The 24,413-nt window shown below is 41.1% G+C and overlaps 1 protein-coding gene and 1 pseudogene across 1 annotated transcript in view; one reads left to right on the top strand and one right to left on the bottom strand.

Annotated features, from left to right (window-relative positions):
* The first annotated feature begins 12,124 nt into the window (after nucleotides 1-12,124).
* The window catches only part of LOC145401684 (ornithine decarboxylase-like), a 42,390-nt gene continuing 30,101 nt past the window's right edge, over nucleotides 12,125-24,413 (top strand). The window contains exons 1-3 of the mRNA XM_080273867.1: nucleotides 12,125-12,223; nucleotides 13,897-14,057; nucleotides 23,363-23,446. Coding sequence (XP_080129993.1) covers nucleotides 12,125-12,223; nucleotides 13,897-14,057; nucleotides 23,363-23,446 — 344 coding nt within the window. The remainder of the gene's footprint in view (nucleotides 12,224-13,896; nucleotides 14,058-23,362; nucleotides 23,447-24,413) is intronic.
* Nucleotides 23,923-24,040, bottom strand: LOC145401822 (5S ribosomal RNA; annotated as a pseudogene).

Below are 24,413 nucleotides of genomic sequence, written 5' to 3'. Positions count from 1 at the left end.
TACAAATGCCGCTTCTTTGGAGGGTTCACAGGCCTCATTGATATGACAAGATAGTTTGTGGTTATATGACTGTGATGAGAGGATCACAGTGGAGAGAAAAGTTTAACTGAATTATAAGAAAAAGATAAAATATGTTGTAACACTCTCCAAGGCAGGCAGGGATACAAGTTGTGTACTGTGCAAGCTTCTCTAGATCATAGAAGATGGTGTAAACTTGTTCAGTACGATGATCAGGGAATGGAGAGGAGAGTCAAATGTACTGGTGAACATTGATATAACTTAAAATGGTGATTTCAGAAAAAAAGGAGAAATGGAAAGAAAGCGTTCCGTCTTATAAAAATGATAGTCAATGAATTGTGTATAGTTAGCAGAATAAAGGAACATTTCAACAACACAAATATATCAACTCGAAGACTAACAGGTAAGTTACAGTCAGAGTGTAAAGAATTCAAAAGAATTCATGAACAGGAGAGCAAGATATGTGTTGCATACATGTCAGGACTCCATATTATAAATATAAATAATAACAGAAAGCACGATGGATAGATAGACAGATAGACAGACTGATCACCAGACAAGGTATGGGAACGGGAAAGTAGCTTGCATCTCTTTAAGTGAAGGAATGTTGATCGTGCACCGGAAGCAGTACGTACACACAGATATACTGTGTTCTAGAAGCTTCCACGACAGTAGAACACACGTGACACGACCCCTGCTACACCAGAATGTAGGATTCTGAGATCAGAAGGAGACTGGCCACAGGTAGTAGGGAGAAGGAGGCTAGCAACATGCCCACCATTGGCTTTGAACTGTGTATAGAGAAAGTAGGAGGATAAAGAAAAGGGCTTGTTATCATTCACCTCAAACAACTGAGTTTCAGTTATGAATAGAGGGTGAGGGTTAGATGATTAGAGGTGGTGCTCAAAAGGGACGAAGTTAGAGGAAAACCCACGAATGTTCCAGAAATGAATAGCAAGTAGTCGGACAGTTGTACAATGAATTTTCCTTGATCGTCACCATGAGAGGGACTGATGGTGGGGGCATTCATTGTCCTCGTCCCCCCCCCCCCCGTGGACTCAGAGGCTGGATGGTGTGTTACCATTTTTAAAATCTGAAATATGACGCACATATAGTTTGGTGTAGAGAGTAAGAAGATAACGCAGAGGAGAGTTGATGGCGTACCCTCCATGTTAGTAAAATACTAAAAAAATAAGTTAGGAAAAGTACAATAGACAGTCAGAAGCTAGTCCTGGGGAATAGTGAAATGAGAACTCCAGCTCTTCTTGTCACTAGCTTTATCATCCACTTTAGACGTAGAACCCTATTTGACTAATGATACATTCGGCTTTACATCCGACACTCTTGAATGGAAAGAAATGTGGGCTGGGAGTGACAGCAAAATTTCTTGGTTATAAGCTGTGAAAATAATAATTTCAGAATTGCTGCTTGCAGAATAGGTGGTGTATGTAATAAATTCACGAATATTCTTGAAAGGAAGAAGAGCGATAGGGCTGAGCTGTGAAAATACCGAGTGAATAAAAAAGGATAACACCGAGAAGTATGGGCATACGCAGAGGGGGCTGCAATGAAAGTCTTCGAAAGTGAGACAGAGGGAACCATTGGAAGATACTACTCATATGTAGAACTGAAGAAGAATGCATATACACTGGAGGAAAAAAAAAAAGGAAAACAAATGGTGCCTGGCACAACAAACCTCGCCTGACAGCAGTGATTTTATTGCTGTTAAATACCGACTCGTTTCTGCTGTTTAGTGTCAGCTTACGATTAAAGTCCAGGGGAATGGCACAAATGTTTTCAAGTTAAGTCTTGTGAAAACCAGCGATCTTGCATTTGATCTTTCAGGGTCACTCAAGGTCAAAGGCCATGCTGCTAAATGAAAGCCCATATGAGACTTCCTATATCTCGGTAATAGTAAATATCTCTTATCTTCAGCGAGTTTCGAGTTATAGCCCCCTGAATATCCGTGACCTTGAGTTTGACCTGTCAAGGTCACTCAGGGTCAAAAGTCTTGGTGCCAAATGACAGCCCACATTACGAGTTCCTGTATGTTCATAATAGTAAATACAGTATCTCTATCTTCAACCGTTTTCAAGTTTTAACCCTCTGAAAATCCGCGACCTTGATTTTGACCTTTCAGAGTCACTCGATTACCTCCAAAATTCAATCACTTTCTTTTGAAACCAGTGCCCACATATCTTGAAAGTTTCATGTAATTTCATTCCGCCGTTTTTCCGTGATGTTGCTAACAATCGAAGAAACAGTTAAACAAAGAAACAAAGAAACTCGACCAAAAACAATACCTGGCGGACTCCATCCGGACGAGATAATAAGTGTTTAAGGGAATAAGGGCTCATGTGAGGACTAAGTTACCAAGATACCGTTCGGGTACTGCCATCCCTTGTCGAGTGTATCGAGGAGGAATCAAGGCATCGTTGATGATTATAGTGACCATGAAGATGATATGAGGGACTATCATTATCCTTTTGTAAAAATTTATTGTAACTAGTGGTCGATAATCTTCGCGATATTTAGTATTTTTTCTTATTTTGAATCTTGGTCATGATCTGGCTGCTGTGGAACATTACTTTCAGGAGTCTGATTTTATCTTTGTTATATTTACCACTGCTTTGGAACTCCACTACATCCCTGACTGTTGATTCATCCATTATTCTGCGAATAAGAGTATTAGTCTAATGAAGTTTTTTGCTTGTCTCTCTTTGTTTTGGACCTGGGGCCGGATACTCGTAACATTAAAAGGCGCCTTCTGTGGCAAAGGCACCTTTGCATGTCGCCCATACTCAAAAGCCCCACTGGGCGCGGTCATCTTTGAAAACAGTCACCGTTAGCATCTTTGAGGAAAGGCGCGTCGAGGTTGTCCTTGAGCAGTGAAAAGGCGCCTCTGATGGCAAGAACAACTCGTGGATGATATTTATGTGAATTACTAACTCAGTAGCTACTTTGTGTGGAGTGGAATGGTTTGTGTCAAAAGTTGTTACTGGGTAGCAACACATCATACACTAGTAACAGTGAGGTAAATGGGGAAATATGTGTAGTATCTGGAGATAGTCAACTCAGCGGTAGAGGCACTCACTGTTGAATGCTGCTTGATGAATACATGTAACCATAATATGGTTATTCATGCTGCACCAATGTGTGTCTAATGTTACAATTGTTTGTTCAGTGCATATAGGTATTATATTTAGCGATATATGAGGAGATCAGTGTGATTTCTGTTGGATCACTCATCGTGTAAGTCCAACTCACTAGCTTCAGCTGCAGCTATTGTACAGTACTTTATTTAATAGTAGTTAGATACATTCAGTTTTAACCATTATATTTGCTGATCTGAAGCGAGTTAGGCTGCCCATTCACAGATATGATATTATATTACAGGGAATCGGAAATCTTTCGTTTTATGAAATTCCTAATCAGTTTGTGAAGAGGATTATATCATAACAGTAGAAATGAAGGTTGGAGTAGGTTACGGTTATAGTAGTATGATTGAAGGTTGCAGTAGGTTAGGCGATGTTAATATACAGTACAATATTAAGCAGGGTAAGGTTAGGTAATGTTAGAGTAATGTTAGGTCTAGATTGTATTGGTTTGTTTAATAACGTTTTTTTTTTTTTTTTTGTGAGGAAGAAGGAACCAAAGGCAATGAGACCGCAAAACTGTTCCTTCCAAGAGAAAAACAAAATACAAGAGAGAGCCAAATTCAAGTTCCATTCATTTCGAGATGCCTGGACACACTGCATTTGAAAGACTGGAGATCATAGGAAGCAGGAAATACAGACAGAGGGAGACAGTTCCAGAGCTGACCTGTTGCATAAATGAAGGACTGAGAGTAACGGTTAACTCTTGCATTAGAGAGTTGGACAGAAAAGGGGTGAGAGTTTGCTGCTAGAAGGGTGCTGTGCGCCCGTCGTAGAAGTAGAGGAATGCATGCAGAGAGTTCAGAGGAACAGTGACCATTGAAGTAGCGATAGAAAAGAGATAAAGATGCAACATCCTGGCGAAGAGACAGAGGTTGAAGGGAGTCAGTAAGAGGGGGAGAGTTAATGAGACGAAAAGCCTTTGACTCCACCCTATTGAGAAGAGCTGTATGTGGGGAACCTCCCCACACATGAGAGTTGTACTCCACACAGGGACGGATAAAACCCCTGTATAGAGTCAACAATTGTGCAGGGGCAAAGAAGGAACGGAGTCGGCTTAGCACACCCAATCGCTTGGAAGCAGATTTTACAAGAGATGTAATATGATCTTTCCAAAATAACTCCCAAGTAAATGAAACCCCAAGCATGTTCAACGATGACGCAGGATTAAGCTGAATATTATTATACATAAGTGGGTATACCTGTGGAAGATTTTGTCGGGTTGATAGGTGCAAAAACTGAGTCTTTGAAGCATTAAAAACAACCAGAATTTTTTTTTTTTTTACCCCAGTCAGAGATTAGAGCCAAGTCAGACATTAGGTGTGCCATTGCCTCATCCCTTGCCTGTTGAAGTAACTGCTGAGATGGACGTTGTGAGAATCGAATGGACAGGTGAAGGGTGGAGTCATCAGCGTATGAGTGGATAGGGTTAGATGTACAGCTTAGAAGGTCATTGATGAATAAAAGGAAGAGAGTTGGTGATAGGACAGAGCCCTGAGGAACACCACTGTTAATAGATCTAGGAGAAGAACGGTAGCCGTCTACAACAGCGGCTATAGAGCGACTAGAAAGGAAGCTATAAATGAAGGCACAGATGGAAGGATAGAAACCGTAAGAGAGCAGTTTGGAAATTAAAGATTTATGCCAGACTCGATCGAAAGCCTTTGAGATGTCAAGTGCAATGGCAAAGCTTTCGCCAAAGTCCCGAAATGAGGATGACCAGGAGTCTGAAAGGTAGGTGAGAGGATCGCCTGTGGAGCGTCCCTGACGGAACCCATACTGACGATCAGAAAGAAGGTTGTGATAGGAAAGATGCTTTAAAATTTTTCTATTAAGATTAGACTCAAAAACTTTTGAGATACAGGATATTAAAGCAATTGGACGATAGTTAGAGGGTTGGGAATGGTCATCCTTCTTTGGGACTGGCTGAATGAGAGCAAACTTCCAGCAAGAAGGAAAGGTACAAATTGACAGACAAAGACGAAAGAGTTTGCCTAGGCAGGGTGTAAGCACAGAAGCACAGTTTTTGAGAACAACAGGAGGGACCCCATCAGGCCCATATGCCTTATTGGTACTGAGGCCAGCAATGGCAGAAAATACAGCAGCCGAAGAAATTTTGATGTTAGCCATGAGGAAGTCAGAGGGGGGAAGTGATGGAGGAACAGCACCGGAATCGTCTAAGGTGGAATTGGAGGAGAAAGTCTGAGCGAAGAGATCTGCTTTATCGGTAGAAGAAATAGCTACAGAGCCATCAGAGTAGAAAAGAGGAGGGAAGGATGATGAGGTAAAGTTGTTAGAAAGGTTTTTGGCAAGGTGCCAGAAGGAGCGGGAAGAGTTCGAATTAGAGAGTTGAGAGCATTTTGTACGGATGAAATTATTTTTAGTAGAGCGCAGAACAGACTTAGCACGATCCCGGGCAGCAATGTAAAGAAGATGTGATTCAGGGGTAGGTTGGCTCCGGTACCTTTTATAGGCCCTCTCCTTGTTGCGGACAGTATTAGAACAAGCGTGATTAAACCAAGGCTTTCGTGCATTAGTCAAAGGATATGAGAAAGGAATGTTACGACTAGGATATGATAACTTAGACAATGCATAATATAAATTAATATAATTTAACGAAACCTAGCCATCATTGACCAAACCTGACCTGAGTACAACCTAAAGTCAACCAAAATTATTTCGACGTAAATAAAATCTTTTTTACAGATTGATAGGGGGTTTAACAAAATTACTCTTTTCACAGATTTCCTGTAACATTATAATCTATAGCCTACTGTTTCTTGTAGCTGTGGTTGCTAATTGAGTATTGTGAAGTATGTGGTTAGAAACAAAGATCACGGCAGTCTCACTTTGGTTTGGTTAGCATAGGTGACTTTTTTTTTTTTTTTTTGATCAGTCACTTTTTCCCCATTAGTATCTCTTCAGCCTCAAGCTAAATCCTCATTATGTTAATGGCATGGCACCTAACCTGCAGGTGCAAAGGTCGCCTATGCTAACAGGCAGCAGCGGAAAATCCATCCACTACGTTTCCTCATACGCTTTGAGTACAGTAGGTTAGATTTGGATATCCAAGGTGATAATAGGTTAGGCCAGTTTAGGATACTGGTAAGCTGGGTTAGGATAGGTTAAGTTAGGGTTCGTTGTCCAAACTACAAACTTACCTCCCAGATTTCCTCTCACGTTAACTGAATCCAACCTAAACTAACTTTACCTAATTATTCTAAATCGCATATGGCAGAAAAGATAGTGTTAAGAAAACGTGGAAGTAATGAGACAGATCGTTGTTGTAGTTGGGCCTTGAAGCTACAGGACAAAACAAAATCAAGGAAAATATGGCCTGAAACTAAAATCCTGTAATACCAGTGTTTCTCCCACCTTAATCTAAATCCCCTCCCGAGGATTGCAGCTGCTGATCCACCAGTAGGTCTAGGAAACTAAATAATTTTTTTGGCTTAGAAATGTTGAACAGTGGCCAGAATATAGTTTGTGTGTGTGTGTGTGTGTGTGTGTCTCACTCTCTCTCTCTCTCTCTCTCTCTCTAATATATATATATATATATATATATATATATATATATATATATATATACATATATATATATATCTGTGTGTGTGTGTGTGTGTGTGTGTGTGTGTGTGTGTGTGTGTCTGTCTGTCTGTGTGCTGTAAATGTTTAAGGAAGGCGTTATTGAAGTTTCACACATAAATACACCGTATCTTTAGTTTGTGCAGTGAGTTGTGGGTCCCGCATATAGCTTTGAAGTCAGTGAGACCGAATCCTAGCTTGTTTATTTTGCCATTCTCACAGAATATTATTACGAAGGCGGAAATATGTCAGGACTACTGCACTGTACCCTCACTTGATGTTTTGTTTACCTACGTCAGCTGACACGAAAATGCTGTTTTGTGATTGGTAAACAATTCCTAAGCGTATTTTCATAAAGCTGCTGTGAGGGTATCAAAGGGCACCTTCGGAGGGAAAGTTGCCTTTCTGCGGAAAGGAACACGAAAGGCGACTTTAAAATTGTTTAAGTATAGGAATCCGAAGTCCCATCAAAAGTCCTTTTGACCTGCTGTTCAAAAAGGCTTTTTGAGTATCCGACCCCTGATATCCTTTTCCTTGTCTCCAAAGCTGATTACTGTTTTATTCAAATAAGCTATGTCCCAGAGAACCGTCATATACGCGGAGGGGTTCGTGCAAGACTCAGAAGACGAGGGAACAGGAACCCTCTACCGACGACAGTATTTGGAAATGTTCGTTCACTCAGAAACTAAACGGATGAATTAGCCGCAAACTGCAGATTTTTGTATGAATATAGAGACAGTGCAGTAATTTCTGTTACCGAAACCTGGCTGGAGGAAAGAGATGGAGATGGAACTGTGTTGATGGATGGTTTCAGGTTTGTCAGGTCAGACAGGCAAAGTACTGTGAAGAAAAGTGGTGGTGGTAATGCTAGATTTATCAACGATAAATGGTGTAATAAAGTAACAGCCAAACAGACATACTGCTGTGAAAACTTAGAATTTTTTTTTTTTTTCTTTTTTTTTTTTTTTTTTTAATGCGAGGAAGAAGGAACCAAAGGCCATGAGCCCGCAGTAACAGTTCCCTCCAAGAGAAAAACAAAATACAATAGAGAGCCAAATTCAAGATCCGATCATTTTGAGATGCCTGGACACACTACGTTTGAAAGACTGGAGATCATAGGCAGGAGGAAATACAGACAGAGGGAGACAGTTCCAGAGCTGACCTGTTGCATAAATGAAAGACTGGGAGTAACGGTTAACTCTTGCATTAGAGAGTTGGACAGAAAAGGGATGAGAGTTTGCTGCCAGACGGGTGCTACGCGCCCGTCGTAGAGGTGGAGGAATGCAAGCAGACAGTTCAGAGGAGCAGTGACCATTAAAGTAGCGATAGAAAAGAGATAAAGATGCAACAGTGCGGCGAAGAGACAGAGGTTGAAGGGAGTCAGTAAGAGGAGGAGAGTTAATGAGACGAAAAGCCTTTGACTCCACCCTATTGAGAAGAGCTGTATGTGGGGAGCCTCCCCACACATGAGAGTTGTACTCCACACAGGGGCGGATCAAACCCCTGTATAGAGTCAACAATTGTGCAGGGGTAAAGAAAGAGCGGAGTCGGCTTAGCACACCCAATCTCTTGGAAGCAGATTTTACAAGAGATGTAATATGATCTTTCCAAGATAAGTCCCGAGTAAATGAAACCCCAAGCATGTTCAAGGATGATGCAGGATTAATCTGAATATTATTAAACATTAGTGGGTATACCTGTGGAAGATTTTGTCGGGTTGATAGGTGTAAGAACTGAGTCTTAGATGCATTAAAGACAACCATATTATTTTTACCCCAGTCAGAGATATGAGCCAAGTCAGACATTAGGTGTGCCATAGCCTCATCCCTTGTTTCTTGAAGTAACTGTTGAGATGGGCGTTGCGGGAACCGAATGGAAAGATGAAGGGTGGAGTCATCAGCGTATGAGTGGATAGGGTTAGATGTACAGCTTAGAAGATCATTGATGAATAAAAGGAAGAGAGTTGGTGATAGGACAGAGCCCTGAGGAACACCACTGTTGATAGATCTAGGAGAAGAACGATGGCCGTCTACGACAGCGGCTATAGAACGACCAGAAAGGAAGCTAGCGATGAAGGCACAGATAGAAGGATAGAAACCGTAGGAGGGCAGTTTGGAAATTAAAGATTTATGCCAGACTCGATCGAAAGCCTTTGAGATGTCAAGTGCAATGGCAAAGCTTTCGCCAAAGTCCCGAAAGGAGGATGACCAGGAGTCTGAAAGGTAGGTGAGAAGATCGCCAGTGGAGCGTCCCTGACGGAACCCATACTGACGATCGGAAAGAAGGTTGTGATAGGAAAGATGCCTTAAAATTTTTTATTAAGAATTGACTCGAAAACTTTTGAAATACAGGACGTTAAAGCAATTGGACGATAGTTGGAGGGTTGGGAGTGGTCACCCTTCTTTGGGACTGGCTGAATGAGAGCAAACTTCCAGCAAGAAGGAAAGGTACAAGTTGACAGACAAAGGCGAAATAGTTTGCCTAGGCAGGGTGTAAGCACAGAAGCACAGTTTTTGAGAACAACAGGAGGGACTCCATCAGGCCCATATGCCTTGTTAGTACTGAGGCCAGTAATGGCAGAAAATACATCAACTGAAGAAATTTTAATGTCAGCCATGAGGAAGTCAGAGGGGGGGAAGTGATGGAGGAACAGCACCGGAATCGTCTAAGGTGGAATTGGAGGAGAAAGTCTGTGCGAAGAGATCTGCTTTATCAGTAGAAGAAACAGCTACAGAACCATCAGAGTAGAAAAGAGGAGGGAAGGATGATGAGGTAAAGTTGTTAGAAAGATTTTTGGCAAGGTGCCAGAAGGAGCGAGAAGAATTCGAGTTGGAGAGTTGAGAGCATTTAGTATGGATGAAATTATTTTTAGTAGAGCGAAGAACAGACTTAGCACGATTCCGGGCAGAAACGTAAAGATTATGTGATTCAGGGGTGGGTTGGCTCCGGTACCTTTTGTAGGCCTTCTCCTTGTTGCGGAGAGCATTAGAACAAGCGTGATTAAACCAAGGCTTTCTTGCGTTAGTCAAAGGATATGAGAAAGGAATGTATGCTTCCATGCCCGAGAGAATAACCTCCGTAATGCGCAAGGCACACTCAGATGGCTCACGGCCATGGAAGCAATAATCATTCCAGGGAAAATCAAAGAAGTACTGCCTGAGGGCCTCCCAGTCCGCAGCTCCAAAATGCCAGAGACGACGTTTCCCTGGAGGGTCCGCAGGCCGTACTGGAGCGATAGGACAGGTTAAGGTAATAAGGTTGTGATCGGAGGAGCCCAACGGAGAGAAAAGATTAACAGAGTAAGCAGAAGGATTAGTTGTGAGGAAGAGGTCAAGTATGTTGGAGCTCTCTCCAAGGCGGTCAGGGATACGGGTAGGGTGCTGTACAAGCTGCTCTAGGTCATTAAGGATAGAAAAGATGTAGGCTTGTTCACCAGGTGAACTGTCAACCCTATTATTTACACAGGGAATTTAACATTATATTCATTTTTACTTTATACATACCACAGTCTGCCAATATGGAAGTTGCAAGTGAACTACTGTCAGACTGCATTAGTAAATTTGATAATGATAGCCCTGAAAGCGTCAAGATCATCGTTTGCGACTTTAATGGTTGTAATTTCCATGATCAAATGCCAGCGTACGAACAATACATGAAATGCACAACCCGAGGGAATAGCACACTAGACCTTATGTTTTGCAATATCAAAGACAGCTACCGTGTTGTGAAGAAAAAACGCACTTGGAAATTCAGACCACAACATGTTATACTGTATCCCTCCATACAGACGGAAACTCAAACGGGGAAAAAAGGAAAACGTTACAGTTAAGTGTTGGAATGAAAAGTCTATCTCACAACTCCAAGGCTGCTTCACGTGCACGGACTGGCCAGCATTGTATGATGTCAACGCAGATATTTATGCTAACGTGGATGTAATGCAGATATTGATGCTAACGTTGATGTAACGCAGATACTGATGCTAACGTGGATGTACTGACTTCGTAGGCCTATATTGTGTTTTGTGCAGACATGATCGTCCCATCAAAAACAGTGACCATATTTCCTAATAACAAACCACGGGTAAAGAAAGATCTAAAACTCATGCTGAATGAAAAGAAAAGAGCCCTCTCAAGTGATCGCAACCAAATGAAAGCAATTCAGGATCGGTTAGAAGGAAAAACATCGAGTGGCAAGAAAGCATACAAGGAGAAGGTGGAACATCAGTTCAGAACTAACAAACTTAAAGATGCTTGGCAAGGTCTGAAACTATTATGTGGCTATCAAACAAAATCTAAAATGTTAGAATCAGAAAACACTAAAGATTACGCTAATGAACTGAACAAATTTTTTGCCAGATTTGATACACACAATTTTGAAAACTAACATGCCAACTTAAGATCACTGCTAAATGATAAAAATGATAGTCGTATTGAAATATCACTTGAGGAGGTTCGCAAATCTTTAAGAAGACTGAAAATCGGAAAAGCAAGTGAGGCCGACAAAGTGAGCACCAGAGTACTGAAGTTATGTGCTGAGCAACTAACATTCCCTTTACATACACTATTTCAGGCGTCAGTTAACCAAGGTAAAGTCGCAGCTCTATGGAAGTTATCAAAAATCATCCCTGTACCAAAAAGTCAAACTTCTAAAGTTAACAATGACTTCAGGCCTGTGGCACTCACATGTGAGATATTTAAATGTTTTGAGAGCATTGTCAAGAATATTTTGTGCATGTATATCAGTGAGTATAAAGACCCACACCAATTTGCCTATTCACCTGGTAGAAATGTGCAAGATGCTCTCCTAACCATGAACCACCAAATAATTAGTCACTTCGAGAAGTCAGACTCCTGTGTTGGCATACTATACGTTGACTTCAGTAGTGCTTTTAATTTTAACACTGTTCAAACCCAAGTGCTAATTAACAAGCTCTTAAATATGAATGTAAACAGTAACCTTATTTCTTGGATCCTTGGTTACCTTTTAAACTGAACACAGTTTGTCAGCATATCAAATACAATATCTGATGTCATAGTCATAAATACAGGAGCTCCTCAAGGATGTGTAACTCACCTGTCTTATATACCATATACACTAATGATTGTCAGAGTAACTTCAGAAATGTTACTATTATGAAATATGCAGACAACACTGCTACAGTTGGGAAAAAAAGAAATGGTGATGACTGACTATTTCAGCCTGGTGAATCAGTTTGTTTCATGGTGTGAAAGGAGTTTCTTAAATCTTAATGTTTCAAAAACTAAGGAGATGATCATTGACTTTAGGAAAACTCAGATCCCCCTGCACAACTTGTAATAAAATCTCAAACTGTAGTTAGAGTGGATGAGTATAAATATCTAGGAATCATGACTGACAACAAACTATCAAGAGACAGCAATGCAAAGGTAGTCTACAACAAGTGTAACCAGCGAGTGCATCACCTTCACATCCTAAACAATATTAAGGTAATAAAACAATAATCTCATTAAAAAAACTTTGTTGAAATCATTATAACTTTTCAATAACCACGTGGTTCAGTGCTCTCACATGTAAAGATAAAAATAAACTCAACAAAACAGTAAAACAGGCAAAAAGGCTGAAAGCAGATGTGACACCACTGGATGAGTTGTACAAACTGTTATATAACAGGCTAAAAAAAATTATGATGGATGAGACTCACCCGCTCTACGAAAACTATGTATGCTTGAAATCAAGCAGACGACTAAATGTACCTATACAGCGAACTTCAATATATAAGAAATCATTTGTACCTGTAAGTATAAAAATAATTAATCACACACACTTTGCAATTAGCAATTATTCATAATTATCTAGTATTTACGTTAGTCTGAAATGTGTGAAAGTGTGTAAATGTCTTTTATCATAGTTTTAATAGACAAGAGCCCAAGCCAACCCAAGTTTCTTTTATACAATGTACAAAAGACTAAATAAAGTATATTATTATTATTATTATTATTATTATTATTATTATTATTATTGTTATTATTATTATTATGGATGTGGTTGAGAAGATTAAGAGAAATACACTGAGGTGGTTTGGACATGTGAAGAGAATGGAGAATGAAAGACTGACTGAGAGGGTGTATGTAGGTGAGGTGGAGGGAGGGAGAGGGAGAGGTAGACCGAGGATGAGGTGGAGGGATGGAGTTGAGAGGTATATGAGGGAGGGGGGGGTGAGTTGGGGGGAGGGTAGTCAAATGGTGGGTGACAGAGCGACTTGGAGGCGTTTTGTCTGCGGCCACCCTTTGCGGGATTAGGGCGTCGGGCTGTAGATAGATAGAGAGATAGATTATTTACTTCTTCCGAGTCTATGTCTTATTTCTATTTCAGGAGATCCGACAGCAGCTTTTACTTCTTTTTAATTATTTCTGCAAAACTAGCCCCCATGGTTTTTACCACACTTTTTGTTGAGTAATTTATAGTTTTAAATATTTTTTCATGAATTACATAAAAGAGTTGATGTTTTATATCCGTTTCTTGATTTTTCTGCATTTTCTTAGCCCTTGACTTTCCCGCTCATTAATACTGAAGGCACCCATTTAGGTCTTAGCCCACATTTCGCCTTTTTTTTTTTTTTCCTCTCTCTCTCTCTCTCTCTCTCTCTCTCTCTCTCTCTCTCTCTCTATTTTTGTCCTTTGTAAACAGCTTCTCTTTCATCATAGCTTCCAGTTTTAACTTTAAATCAGGCATGCTCCGTTTCATTACACCGGAGTCTTTTTCCAAAAGCTTCATTTTTTCAGTAACTTTTTCATCTTCTCATTATACAAGGTCTTCCACTTTTTTCCTACCGTTTTTCATATCAGCATGAGGAGCGACATGCATTGCTGGTTGTGGTGTGCGAAACAGAGGACTACACCTGCCAGTTCAGCAACCTTCATCAGTTTGAAGGAGTGTTTCTTTATTTTTTTCCACTATGCACTTTTCACTTTTTACTGTTTTGCCAAATATAGCTTATCCTTATTATTTAAAACATGCCTCTACATTGAGGCACTACAATCAGTTCAGTTTTGTTACAAAAGTAGACAAGGAGCTTCTGCTCGAGTTTCCCCGTGTGTGTGTGTGTGTGTGTGTGTGTGTGTGTGTTTCACCGTGGTATTATCAACAGGGTGAGATACAGCTGGTCACAAATCATGGAGCTGGCGCTTCACGGCTTATCTATGCCAACCCGTGTAAGCAGGTGTCGCACCTGCGGTATGCAAGAGAGGCCGGGGTGTCCCTCATCACATTTGACCATGAGTCTGAGCTGGACAAGATCAAGGACTGGTACCCGGACGCGAGGTAAGACAAAGGGAAGAAGGTTTAGATTAATGCCTTTGGACTGCCTTAAGCCAGACAATCAGTTTTTTTAAAAGCCCATTCTTCCTCTTGTATAAAACTCGCCGTACTCGATGTTTCCATACCCACCAACTTTCTGCAAATTGTAATTTTAAAGGCAAAGTACGTGCCTCGGAACCTAACTTCTTACCTTCCAGACTTGATTCTTATGAATTCCCAAGCCTTAAGCTATGGTTGTCCTGTCAGTCGCTGACTAAATATAATTTTTTTTTCGTTGTTGCCTAACTCTACTGACTATCCAAAAATTTTCGGCTATCTTATTGCTAATCAGAAAAAAAATATGGATGTTGTTTAGTAGAGTTTAATGTTCATTTCTTCGTTTATTTGTGTTATTGGTTCACTAATCATTTGGCTCGGAAGCCAATATATTTTCTACTGTTACTAACCTACAACAGCCTGTGCAGCACCTTATCTGTATCCATGACCACCTTGTAGAAAGTTTCATAGGAGTAATTTCCTTCATACAATTTATCCTTCTTTCGACTTTGTCATAATCTTCTCTCTTTCTCCAGTAGGTTCCGTCAGTCACAGCCTATAGACCCGCTTAAGAAGTGGCGTCTCAGGAATTTCAGTGCCTTAGACTAGACTATCCTCAGGCAGCAGTTTTTTCCCTTGAGTGATAGATGCTTCCGTGGTCGAGAGCCATCTGAGCGGGCTCTGTACATTGCAGAGCGCACATTCCTTTTTTCTAATCTCCGACCAGTGCTAAGAAGCCTTGGTTTCATCAAGCTTGTTCTACTTTACTGATGTCCACAGCAGAGGTGGCTTTCAAAGTATTGAAAGCCACATGCAATTGATGTTTCGGCATGAATCTTGCTAAAACTGTTTTTTGTACTGTTAAATACAACTCCATGCAATCTAAGTACATCCAACTTTTCTAATTCAAGCTCTTTCCTCTCCTCCTAAAACCTTGTCAAAAATACCTGCAGTTACTTTATCTCTTCTTCCATTCTCCTCTCTTCCATTAGATAACTCTGTTGCTGTTTCCTTCTTGGGTAATACTGAACTCTGCAAAGATTTTGCCTTAAACTCTGCCCTAAAAGATTCCTTTGTTGCTTCTTTAACTTCTCTTTATCTTTGACTCGCCTATGCACGTCACTGAAATATCCTGAATGTATGTGCAGTTGGCTCCATTCTTGCGTGACTTATCTGCAACTGATGTCTCATTTTGAAGTGCACACCCATAACCACGACATGAGAGCCAGATTACTTAAACACTGTCGAAAAGAAATCTCTCCACAACAGGCTGTTTTTATGGCATCATTCCTCTCCCAAAGTTTACTCTCAATATCGGTTCCTTGAAGTATTCCACAACTGATCTTCTTAAACACTTTTCCGACCTCTGGTCATTATCTCCTCGGGATTTCACTGAATCCTTAGTTTGTGCACTTGACTTCTTTACGGCCTGCGAGAATGACATAAATCTTAGTTTCCAAACTGACTCTCTCTCTCTCTCTCTCTCTCTCTGTTCCTTCCTCAAGTATCATCTCCGGTCATTCTACAGCTGCTGCTGCAGGCGACCATTGCTCATCTTTCAGATCAATTAATTAATGGTGCTCTCCCTCTGAATGAGCTTTGTTTAGCCATATCCACTCATACATTAACAACTTTTCCCCTCACATCCCCACCCTGCAAAGAGAGTCTGACAGGGACAGCATGACTAAAACACTGAATCTAGCTTCCATTTGAGATACCCAGCTGTTCATGGGGATGGCTGCCACCTTACAGAACTGCCGAATATGAAATCAAATGAACAAATGAATGGCTAACCGGCGTCCAGTTCTATTCTTTTTCTCATGGGGTTTAGGTATTCATAAACTGCAGTGAGGAAAGGGACGTAACTAAAACTGTAACAATATCTCAGCATATGCAAGAATGGGGACTTCAAGATAGTGTTACCGGAATGTAGCACCGTTCAGCACTGGAAAAGTGTTGGGAACGTGTGGCCTCATTAAATTAAAGCTTTAAAGAAGAGCTTTTCTACTTTGCTTTTAGGCACTGGATCAGGGAAACGATTATTTAATTTGCTTTCACTTCTTGTTTAAATCCTTCATCTCGACCTGATTATCAGTAGTTCAAAAATTTGAAATCAAAGTGGGCATCCACTGAGCATCTCCCACCAAGATTTACAAATGATGACGATCTGATTCCTCATCTGAGCGAAATCCAGCTTCAGCTTCTCGTATTGCCCGAGACCAGCTCAAGAACAATCAGGTCCTGGATGACTAAAGAATTTCTAGAACTTGATATGATTTTCCTCGGTGAGTCTCATGAGATTCTCCTTCAATCGTCCAGGAGCACATGATCAAAGCTATTTAAACGATCAGTCTGTATATATTAGGAGAGCAGTTGTTTAAGTTCATATTCACAAAGAAATCATGTCTGGGCATGTTGGGCTCCTCGGTTTCAGAGTGTACCTTCGGGAAGGTATGACTGCATCAGCTGTAGATGAAACTCCCACAGATGACCTCAGGGTGTTGGAAAGTCGCTGTTATTATCACCAGAATAAAAAATCCATTATAATAACCAGTACACTCGAAGGCCGAAAGCCATCCCTGGTATCTGTTAAAGGGCCTTGTTTCATTGCCTTTCTTTGGCGATTCTGTTTCTCTAATCTCGAAAAAACTGATGGCTCGAACCATGGGAGAGACAAAAGGGAACATTAATGACACCAAAAGTAAGTCAAAAGTGGATTCAAGCTTTAAGAACTGCTAATTCCAATTCAAATCCTTCATGACGGCTCAGAAACTTGGATGGAAAATTAAAGATATCTAGAGGGGCAAGAGACAATAAAATACCTTACAACTGTGAATGATCATTGTGTGGAAGGGATTTGCAGCGATACAGAAGTACAACGGAAGGCACACAAAGATTAAAGATAGCTCCAGTTCCCTTTCCAGTTTGTGTCTCACCACAACCATGCCCATCCACAATTTACTAAGAAATCGTGATTGTAACTAGGATACACTTTGTGGTACTAACTACCAATAGGACCCCAACTTGAGCGTCTAATACGCTGTTTGGGGAGGGGGATCCAACTGCTAATTACCTGATTTCTAACTGTAGCATACAATTGGCTTTTTTTTTTTTTTTTTTTTTTTTTAAACTGAGCAATCATAGGGTTTGGGGTAGTGGAATTCATCAACAGATCGACGAATTTCAAAGTATTTCTCTCACCGCTAAATGTCAATCAGCTTTATTGAGGGACATACTTTGCTGTTCCTCAGGAGGAACATAAAGCAGGATTGGGAACATTAAAATTCAGGGCATGTGGTGATGTTGGCGGTGGAAGTGTGGTCACAGGTACAGTACATCTGAACCTGGAGCCAGTGGAGAGCAGGCTGAATCTGCCCTTCTCTAGTCCAACCATTCTCCTTTTAATGGACATGTGGCATGTTGAGGGATGCTTTGGCGAGTTGAGAGACGTTTGTTTGACGTCCACTCTGCTCCCTGGATAAAAACAGTTTTCAGCAATCCTCAGTTCACCTGACACACTACACATAAGTAACTCATTCTATATCCCCTCCCAGTTCATACCGTCATATTCTTTTTCCAAGAGAGTACTCGGAAATAAACAGGAGAGAAAGAAATTTTCTAAACTTCATAGAATTAATCTTTACACTGGAAGTGTATCTCACAGACATCCGCATCCTTACATTCTTTTTGATCGTCCAAAAGAGCATAAAACCCCGATCGCTATATCTGTTTATTTGTTGCCAAACGTCTTAATCCTGTTAGGGATGGCGACGAACAAATCGCTTTCATGTCACCCTGTCCTTCCCCGTCAAGCTGGTCCCTCTCTAAATCACACCCGCTTCTCTGATATATTTCTCTCCCCCATCCCTTCATCTCATCTTCAATCTCCCCCTCCCTCTCTCTTCATCCTCCTCATTCGCATACACTTTTTTAGTCAGTCTCTCAGTTTCCATTTTATACATATTGTTACACTTTCAAAGTACTTGAATACACTCATATTCTCCATTTCCTGACCATCCAGCCTCACTATTTATTCTGCGACTTCATTTCTCTCAAAGGCCATAACTTTACTCTTAACACCATTTCATTTTTTTAAATTAATTTCTTACACACACTCTGCCACTCATTTACCTAGCTTTCCAAATTCCATTAATCTGCATTTATCAATACATTGTCACAGCCCCCCAAAAGAAAGAAAGAGTACATGCAGTTTCCAAATCTTACCGTCTCACAACTAAGGACACCCCAGCAACCACTAACTTACCTGCTATTCCTTTAATAACGACATCCATAAATCATCATCATCATCATCATCATCCGGACTTCCTTTCCCACCCTAGGGCAGGATGAGGAGTAGCAACGTCCAGACAGCCCAAATTTGCCCAATCCAATGGGCCACGCTTCCATTCACTCACCATTCAAGCCCCATGAATTTAGAGGATTCAGCAACCATCATCATATATTGCATACATTTATTTCTAAATAGCGCAGTCCACTCGGGTAATGCCATTTTCAGGTAATTCTGCTATGAGTGAAAGTCAGATGGTTTCCTGTTACCCAGTAAATCATTTACTAGGCTGAGATGTAACCATAACCAAGTCGACGCCTGGTGTTCTATTGTACTCGTATAACAGCCCTGCAATTGAATGGGGCCCCCAAGGGGTTACATGTATCCAAGGGGTTGTTAAGATTTAAGGATCACATAATACCACTCCAGGAAGAAGTAGGCTGGTTACTGTTGCCTTAAATATCCTATCCGGACAAAGTAGCCTAGCCTCAAGTCTCCACGCTCTGATGGGACAAAAATGGACTGGGTAGAGGTAAATAGACAGGTAGATTGACAGACAGTTGAAACTCACATCATTTAATGTGAAGATGCTAAAAATGAGCCCGAACTTGTTCGTATCATCACGTTTGATATAGCTTCATCACACAGGTATTTTCATTACGTAAATACCACGTAATTGCGAAGCAGAACAAAAATGCCGCTAGTACAAGAAAATGTCTATTTGAGTCAGTAAGAGGATGGAGGGTCAAAGACTGACGAAGAGAGTGTATGTGAGTGAGGTGGAGGGGGAAAGAGGGAGGGGGAGGCCGAGGATGAGATGGAGAGATGGGGTAGAGAGGTATATGAGAGAGGGGGGTGTGAGTTGGGAGCAGGGGAGTGAAATGGCGGGGGACAGGGCGACTTGGAGGCGATTTGTTTGTGGCCACCCCAAACGGGATTGAGGCGTCTGGCAATAGATAGATAGATAGAAGAGGACCTTACTAACCCCATCCCCCCTTTTTATAACCCATTACATATGGTCTGTAGTCCATATTTCCGTTGACTCGATACGTTGCATAATTATATCCCTTTACATTACAAATGGTCTGTAGTCCATATTCGCGTTGACTTGGAAGGTACCGAAGCGCTGTTTACTCGATACGTTGCATAATTATATCCCTTTACATGTTCTTAATGGAAAGTGTACCGATGTTACAAAATATGTAAGTTATATACAAAAGAATTGTGGGGTGTATTAAGCAGGATTACTTGCTGAGGAAGGGGTGCACAGAGAATTCCACTACAGTACCAGCAACAATACAACCTTACATGATTCCGGTGCTGTTCCTCCATCACTTCCCCACTGTGACTTCCTCATGGCTGACATTAAAATTTCTTCAGCTTATGTATTTTCTGCCATCACAGGCCTCAATACTAACAAGGCATATGGGCCTGATGGAGTCCCTCCTGTTGTCCTCACGAACTGTGCTTCTGTGCTTACACCCTGCCCAGGTAAATTCTTTCGCCTTCGTCTTTCAACTTGTACCTTTCCTTCTTGCTGGAAATTTGCTCTCATTCAGCCAGTCCTAAAGAAGGGTGACCATTCCCAACCCTCTAACTATCGTACATCCTGTGTCTCAAAAGTTTTCAAGTCTACCCTTAACAGAAAAAGTTTAAGGTATCATTCATACCACAACCATCTTTCTGATCGTCAGTATGGGTTCCGTCAGGGACGCTCCACTGGAGATCTTCTCACCCACCTTTCAGACTCCTTGTCATCTTCCTTTCAGGACAGTGGTGAAAGCTTTGCCATTGCACTTGACATCTCATAGGCTTTCGATCAAGTCTGGCATAAATCTTTAACCCCCGGCGTCCCGTCGACGTTCTTTAACGTCCACACGTTTTGTCACTGCCAATCCCGTCGACGTACATAAACGCGAAAAAATTGCAAGGTCCGTAATTTGCACAATTTTCAATTTTCGCGAGTCATTTTTGGTACGTATACACATGACACCTTCCTCAACAAGATGCCAGGCAGGGACAATGCCTTACCCAGCATGACCTCCTCCCCCCCCCTGCATGCCATTGTCTCAGCAATTCACCTGTTATCAGTGATATGGCCAGTATAGCCATGTCATGCCACGGTATGAAATTCAGGGCCAGAGTGATTCCCCAATCAATGAAAATGTGGAGGACAAACTTTATATAGCATTAGAGGAAGAAACAGTTAGAAATGATGATCAGGTAATGTGGCAAAAAAAGGTCAGCTATTAGTGAGTGAAACAATGCTTATAATGCCTATATTACTGCTTGAAAACCAATATACTCTTGTACTACATATAAATTCGTACCAAGTAAATAAATAAATACCGTTTATGAGTGGTGTGAAATAGTTATCCTCCCATAGAACTCGTTTTCTTTGGTGCCAGCCTGATAGAAAACCCAGTAAGGTAAGGAGGTACTCCTACCTGTAATGAGTATTTTAAACCTCAGGTGAGCGATTTCTCTATGAATTTTCGATGTTTCTCACCAAAAGCGAAGGTTTGAGCCAAAAAAATTTTTTTCCTAAAATGGTCGGGATTGGGGGGAGTCAGTGGTGGAAAAGTGGTCGGGATGGGGCGGGTTAATTTCCAAACTGCCCTCTTACGGTTTCTATCCTTCTATCTGTGCCTTCGTCAATAGCTTCCTTTCTGGTCGTTCTATAGCCGCTGTTGCAGACGGCCATCGTTCTTTTCCTAGATCTATCAACAGCGGTGTTCCTCAGGGCTCTGTCCTATCACCAGCTCTCTTCCTTTTATTCATCAGTGACCTTCTAAGCTGTACATCTAACCTTATTTACTTGTACGTTGATGATTCCACCCTTCACTTTTCCATTCGGTTCCCGCAACGTCCATCTCAGCAGTTACTTCAACAAACAAGGGATGAAGCTATGGCACACCTAATGTCTGACTTGGCTCGTATCTCTGACTGGGGTAAATTTAATCTTGTTGTTTTTAATGCATCAAAGACTCAGTTTTTACACCTATCAACCAGACAAAATCTTCCACAGGAGTACCTACTAGTGTTTAATAATATCCAGCTCAATCCTGCATTATCCTTGAACATGCTTGGGGTTTCGCTTACTCTGGATTTATCTTGGAAAGATCATATTACATCTCTTGTGAAATCTGCTTCCAAGACATCAGATATGCTAAGCCGTCTCCATACCTTCTATACCCCTGCACAGATGTTGACTTTATACACGAGTTTTATTCGCCCTTCTGTAGAGTACAACTCTCATGTGTGGGGAGGCTTGCCACATACAGCTCTCCTCAATAGCGGGGAGTCAGAGGTTTTTAGTCTCATTAACCCTCCTCCTCTTACTGGTTCCCTTCAACCTCTGTCTCCTCTCCGCACTGTTGCCTCTTTAACTCTTTTTTTATCGTTACTTCCATGGCTACTGCTTTGAACTGTCTGCTTGCATCCCTCCACCTCTATGACGGATGCGTAGCACCCGTCTAGCAAAAAACTCTCATTCTTTTTCTGTCCAGCTTTCTAATGCAGGAGTTAACTGTTACTCCCAGTCCTTCATTTATGCAACAGGCCAACTCTGGAACTGTCTCCCTCTGTCTGTATTTCCTGCTGCCTATGATCTCCAGTCTTTTAAATGCGGTGTGTCCAGGCATCTCGAAATGAACGGATCTTGAATTTGGTTCTCTTTTGTATTGTTTTATTTTTTTTTTCCCTTGGAAAGAACTGTTTTGCGGGCTCCTAGCCTTTGATTTCTTCTTCCTCGCAAAAAAAAAAAAAAAAAAAAAAAAAGTGGTGCAGTGGTTAGCACTTCCAGCTAACAAAATCCTGTGCTTGGTGCTCAAGCCGGTCAAACTGATGGGTTCATTATTCGCCCCCCTCCCCCTCTTGTCCCACTTCGTCCAGCAGTACGGCTGGATGCCTAGATATAAAAAATCATTACTTAGCTCGTGTGTCAGGAAATCTGACACGGGAAAAACTGATTGTCTTAATGACCCTCGTGGTGTAAGTGGTTTTAATGTGAGCATTTGTCTTCTTCTCTAACTAGTCTGTTCTGTTGTTCCAGTACCTATTAGGTTAATACTACACATATGGTAGGATAACGTGTGGCATTTCTGTCACTTGTATCGTTATTTCACAGTATCGTGAATTTTAGACTGAAGTGATAATCACGTATTGAAATCTTCACAAGTACCCTTTAAGCGCGATGACATAATTTCTATTATACTTTCTCTAGACGTATACGATTTTATTTAGCTTAGGAGAGACTTTTAGAACTAATGTAGTAAGGTTTGGCTTGTAAAATCTTTTTGACCACCGTGGCACTCTCTAAAACTGAATAAAAGCGTATGGATGTTGCAAAAATAAAATATTACAAGGTCATCGAAATCAAGATAATATACACGGTTTCAGTGTAAGGACATAATCCTTTCACGATATTCCTACTGTATTTAGTAGATTCTGGTCTTATTTCTATTCCTAATAAACATAAATACCAGCCAATTCTATGATAAACTATATTCCGTGTTCATGGTAGTACAACACAAACGATACGATGAATACCCAGCCAACTGTGCTCATCATTTTATTATGGAGTAGACTCTAGCTTTCCTTAAATTATTCATTCACATTATTATTAGCCGACTTTCTTCTCCTTCTGTATTGTGGCCAAGTCTAATTTTGCTTTGGTTACTCATTCAGACAGGTAGTGGTCAGTTCTTTCATCTTTATATTATGTAGCCGAATCTGTTTTCATTCTGTTACTCTTTCATTTGGTACCCCTCAGTTTTATTTTTCCTTTTATTATGTAACCAAATGTAGCTTTTCTTCTGTTAGTAACAATAATGCGAGGCGATTTTGCTCTACGGTATTTTCCATTCCATATTTAAATTGGCAATATTCCGTAATTATGCAAGTAATATGCACTCAGCACGATGACGTGTGACAGGCTTTTTATCGGTAGCTTATCATGTGTATTTCTCTACTCATTACTCAGGTTAGTCCTACGCATCCGGTACGACGACGAGGAGGCGCTGCATGTGCTGGGTCAGAAGTATGGAGTAGCTCCACAGCACGCTAGGTAAGGTGTGAATAAGATTGAACTTTTACAACTTTTTCCTCACTCAGACGGTACCAAACAATTTTCTTTCCCAAACTTGAGAAAATAAGTATGAAAACATGATCACCCTAAAGACAGAATGTTGGGGTTGGTGCGGCCTCAAAGTTAAACACCACTGATAAGACACTAGCCAAACATATGACGTGACTTGTCTCTACAAGAATCTGATGATGACTAAAGTACGTATATTTAGCCTGTCTCCTTCAAGTGATGGCTGCCGCGAAAAGAGGCCGGAATTTTCAAACGTCTTATTTTCTTTTCTTTTCTTTTTTGTTTTAATGCAAGGAAGACGGAACCGTGTATATATATATATTCATTCATTCATTGCCAGACGCCATGTATCCCAAACGGGGTGACCAACGGCTTAGAGTTAATTGTTTTACAGGGAGGGGCACTAATCCTCCACCAACCCCACTTGACACGTAGGGAGAACGTTATGCCAACAGCATCTGGTGTTCCCAGGCGGTCACTCATCCAAGTACTAACCAGACCCAACGTTGCTTAACTTCGCTGATCGAACGGGAAGCGGTGTACTCAACGAATATATATATATATATATATATATATATATATATATATATATATATATATATATATATCATCTCAGCCGTTTGTGTGTCCACTGCAGGACCGGCCTATCCCGACCGAAGTGGGGACGATACAGCCAATGTATCTCTACCAAGTGGCTTAGGCTGTCTAGTAGAGATTGTATGTAGGGTGACAAGTGCTTGTAAGTGTAATTGTAGTGGCTTTGGATGTGTGTGTAGTCTGTAAACCAAGTGTAATCGGCCCGCGCAAGCCGACTGGGTGCAAGCATACTGTATAGTATGCGACACTGGTTCAACCACAGCACCCTTTGTCCTCCAATGCAGTACCTGCCCTGAAGAACGCTCCCAAAGTTTATTACCCTGGCGGGGAGCGAACCCTC

This window comes from Coenobita brevimanus, chromosome 56, assembly GCF_032717465.1.
Source record: "Coenobita brevimanus isolate Jiangsu-jjx chromosome 56, ASM3271746v2, whole genome shotgun sequence".
In the NCBI taxonomy this organism is placed as follows: domain Eukaryota; kingdom Metazoa; phylum Arthropoda; class Malacostraca; order Decapoda; family Coenobitidae; genus Coenobita; species Coenobita brevimanus.
The sequence above is the reverse complement of the archived record's forward strand: the minus strand, read 5'-3'. Positions and strand labels throughout refer to the sequence as shown.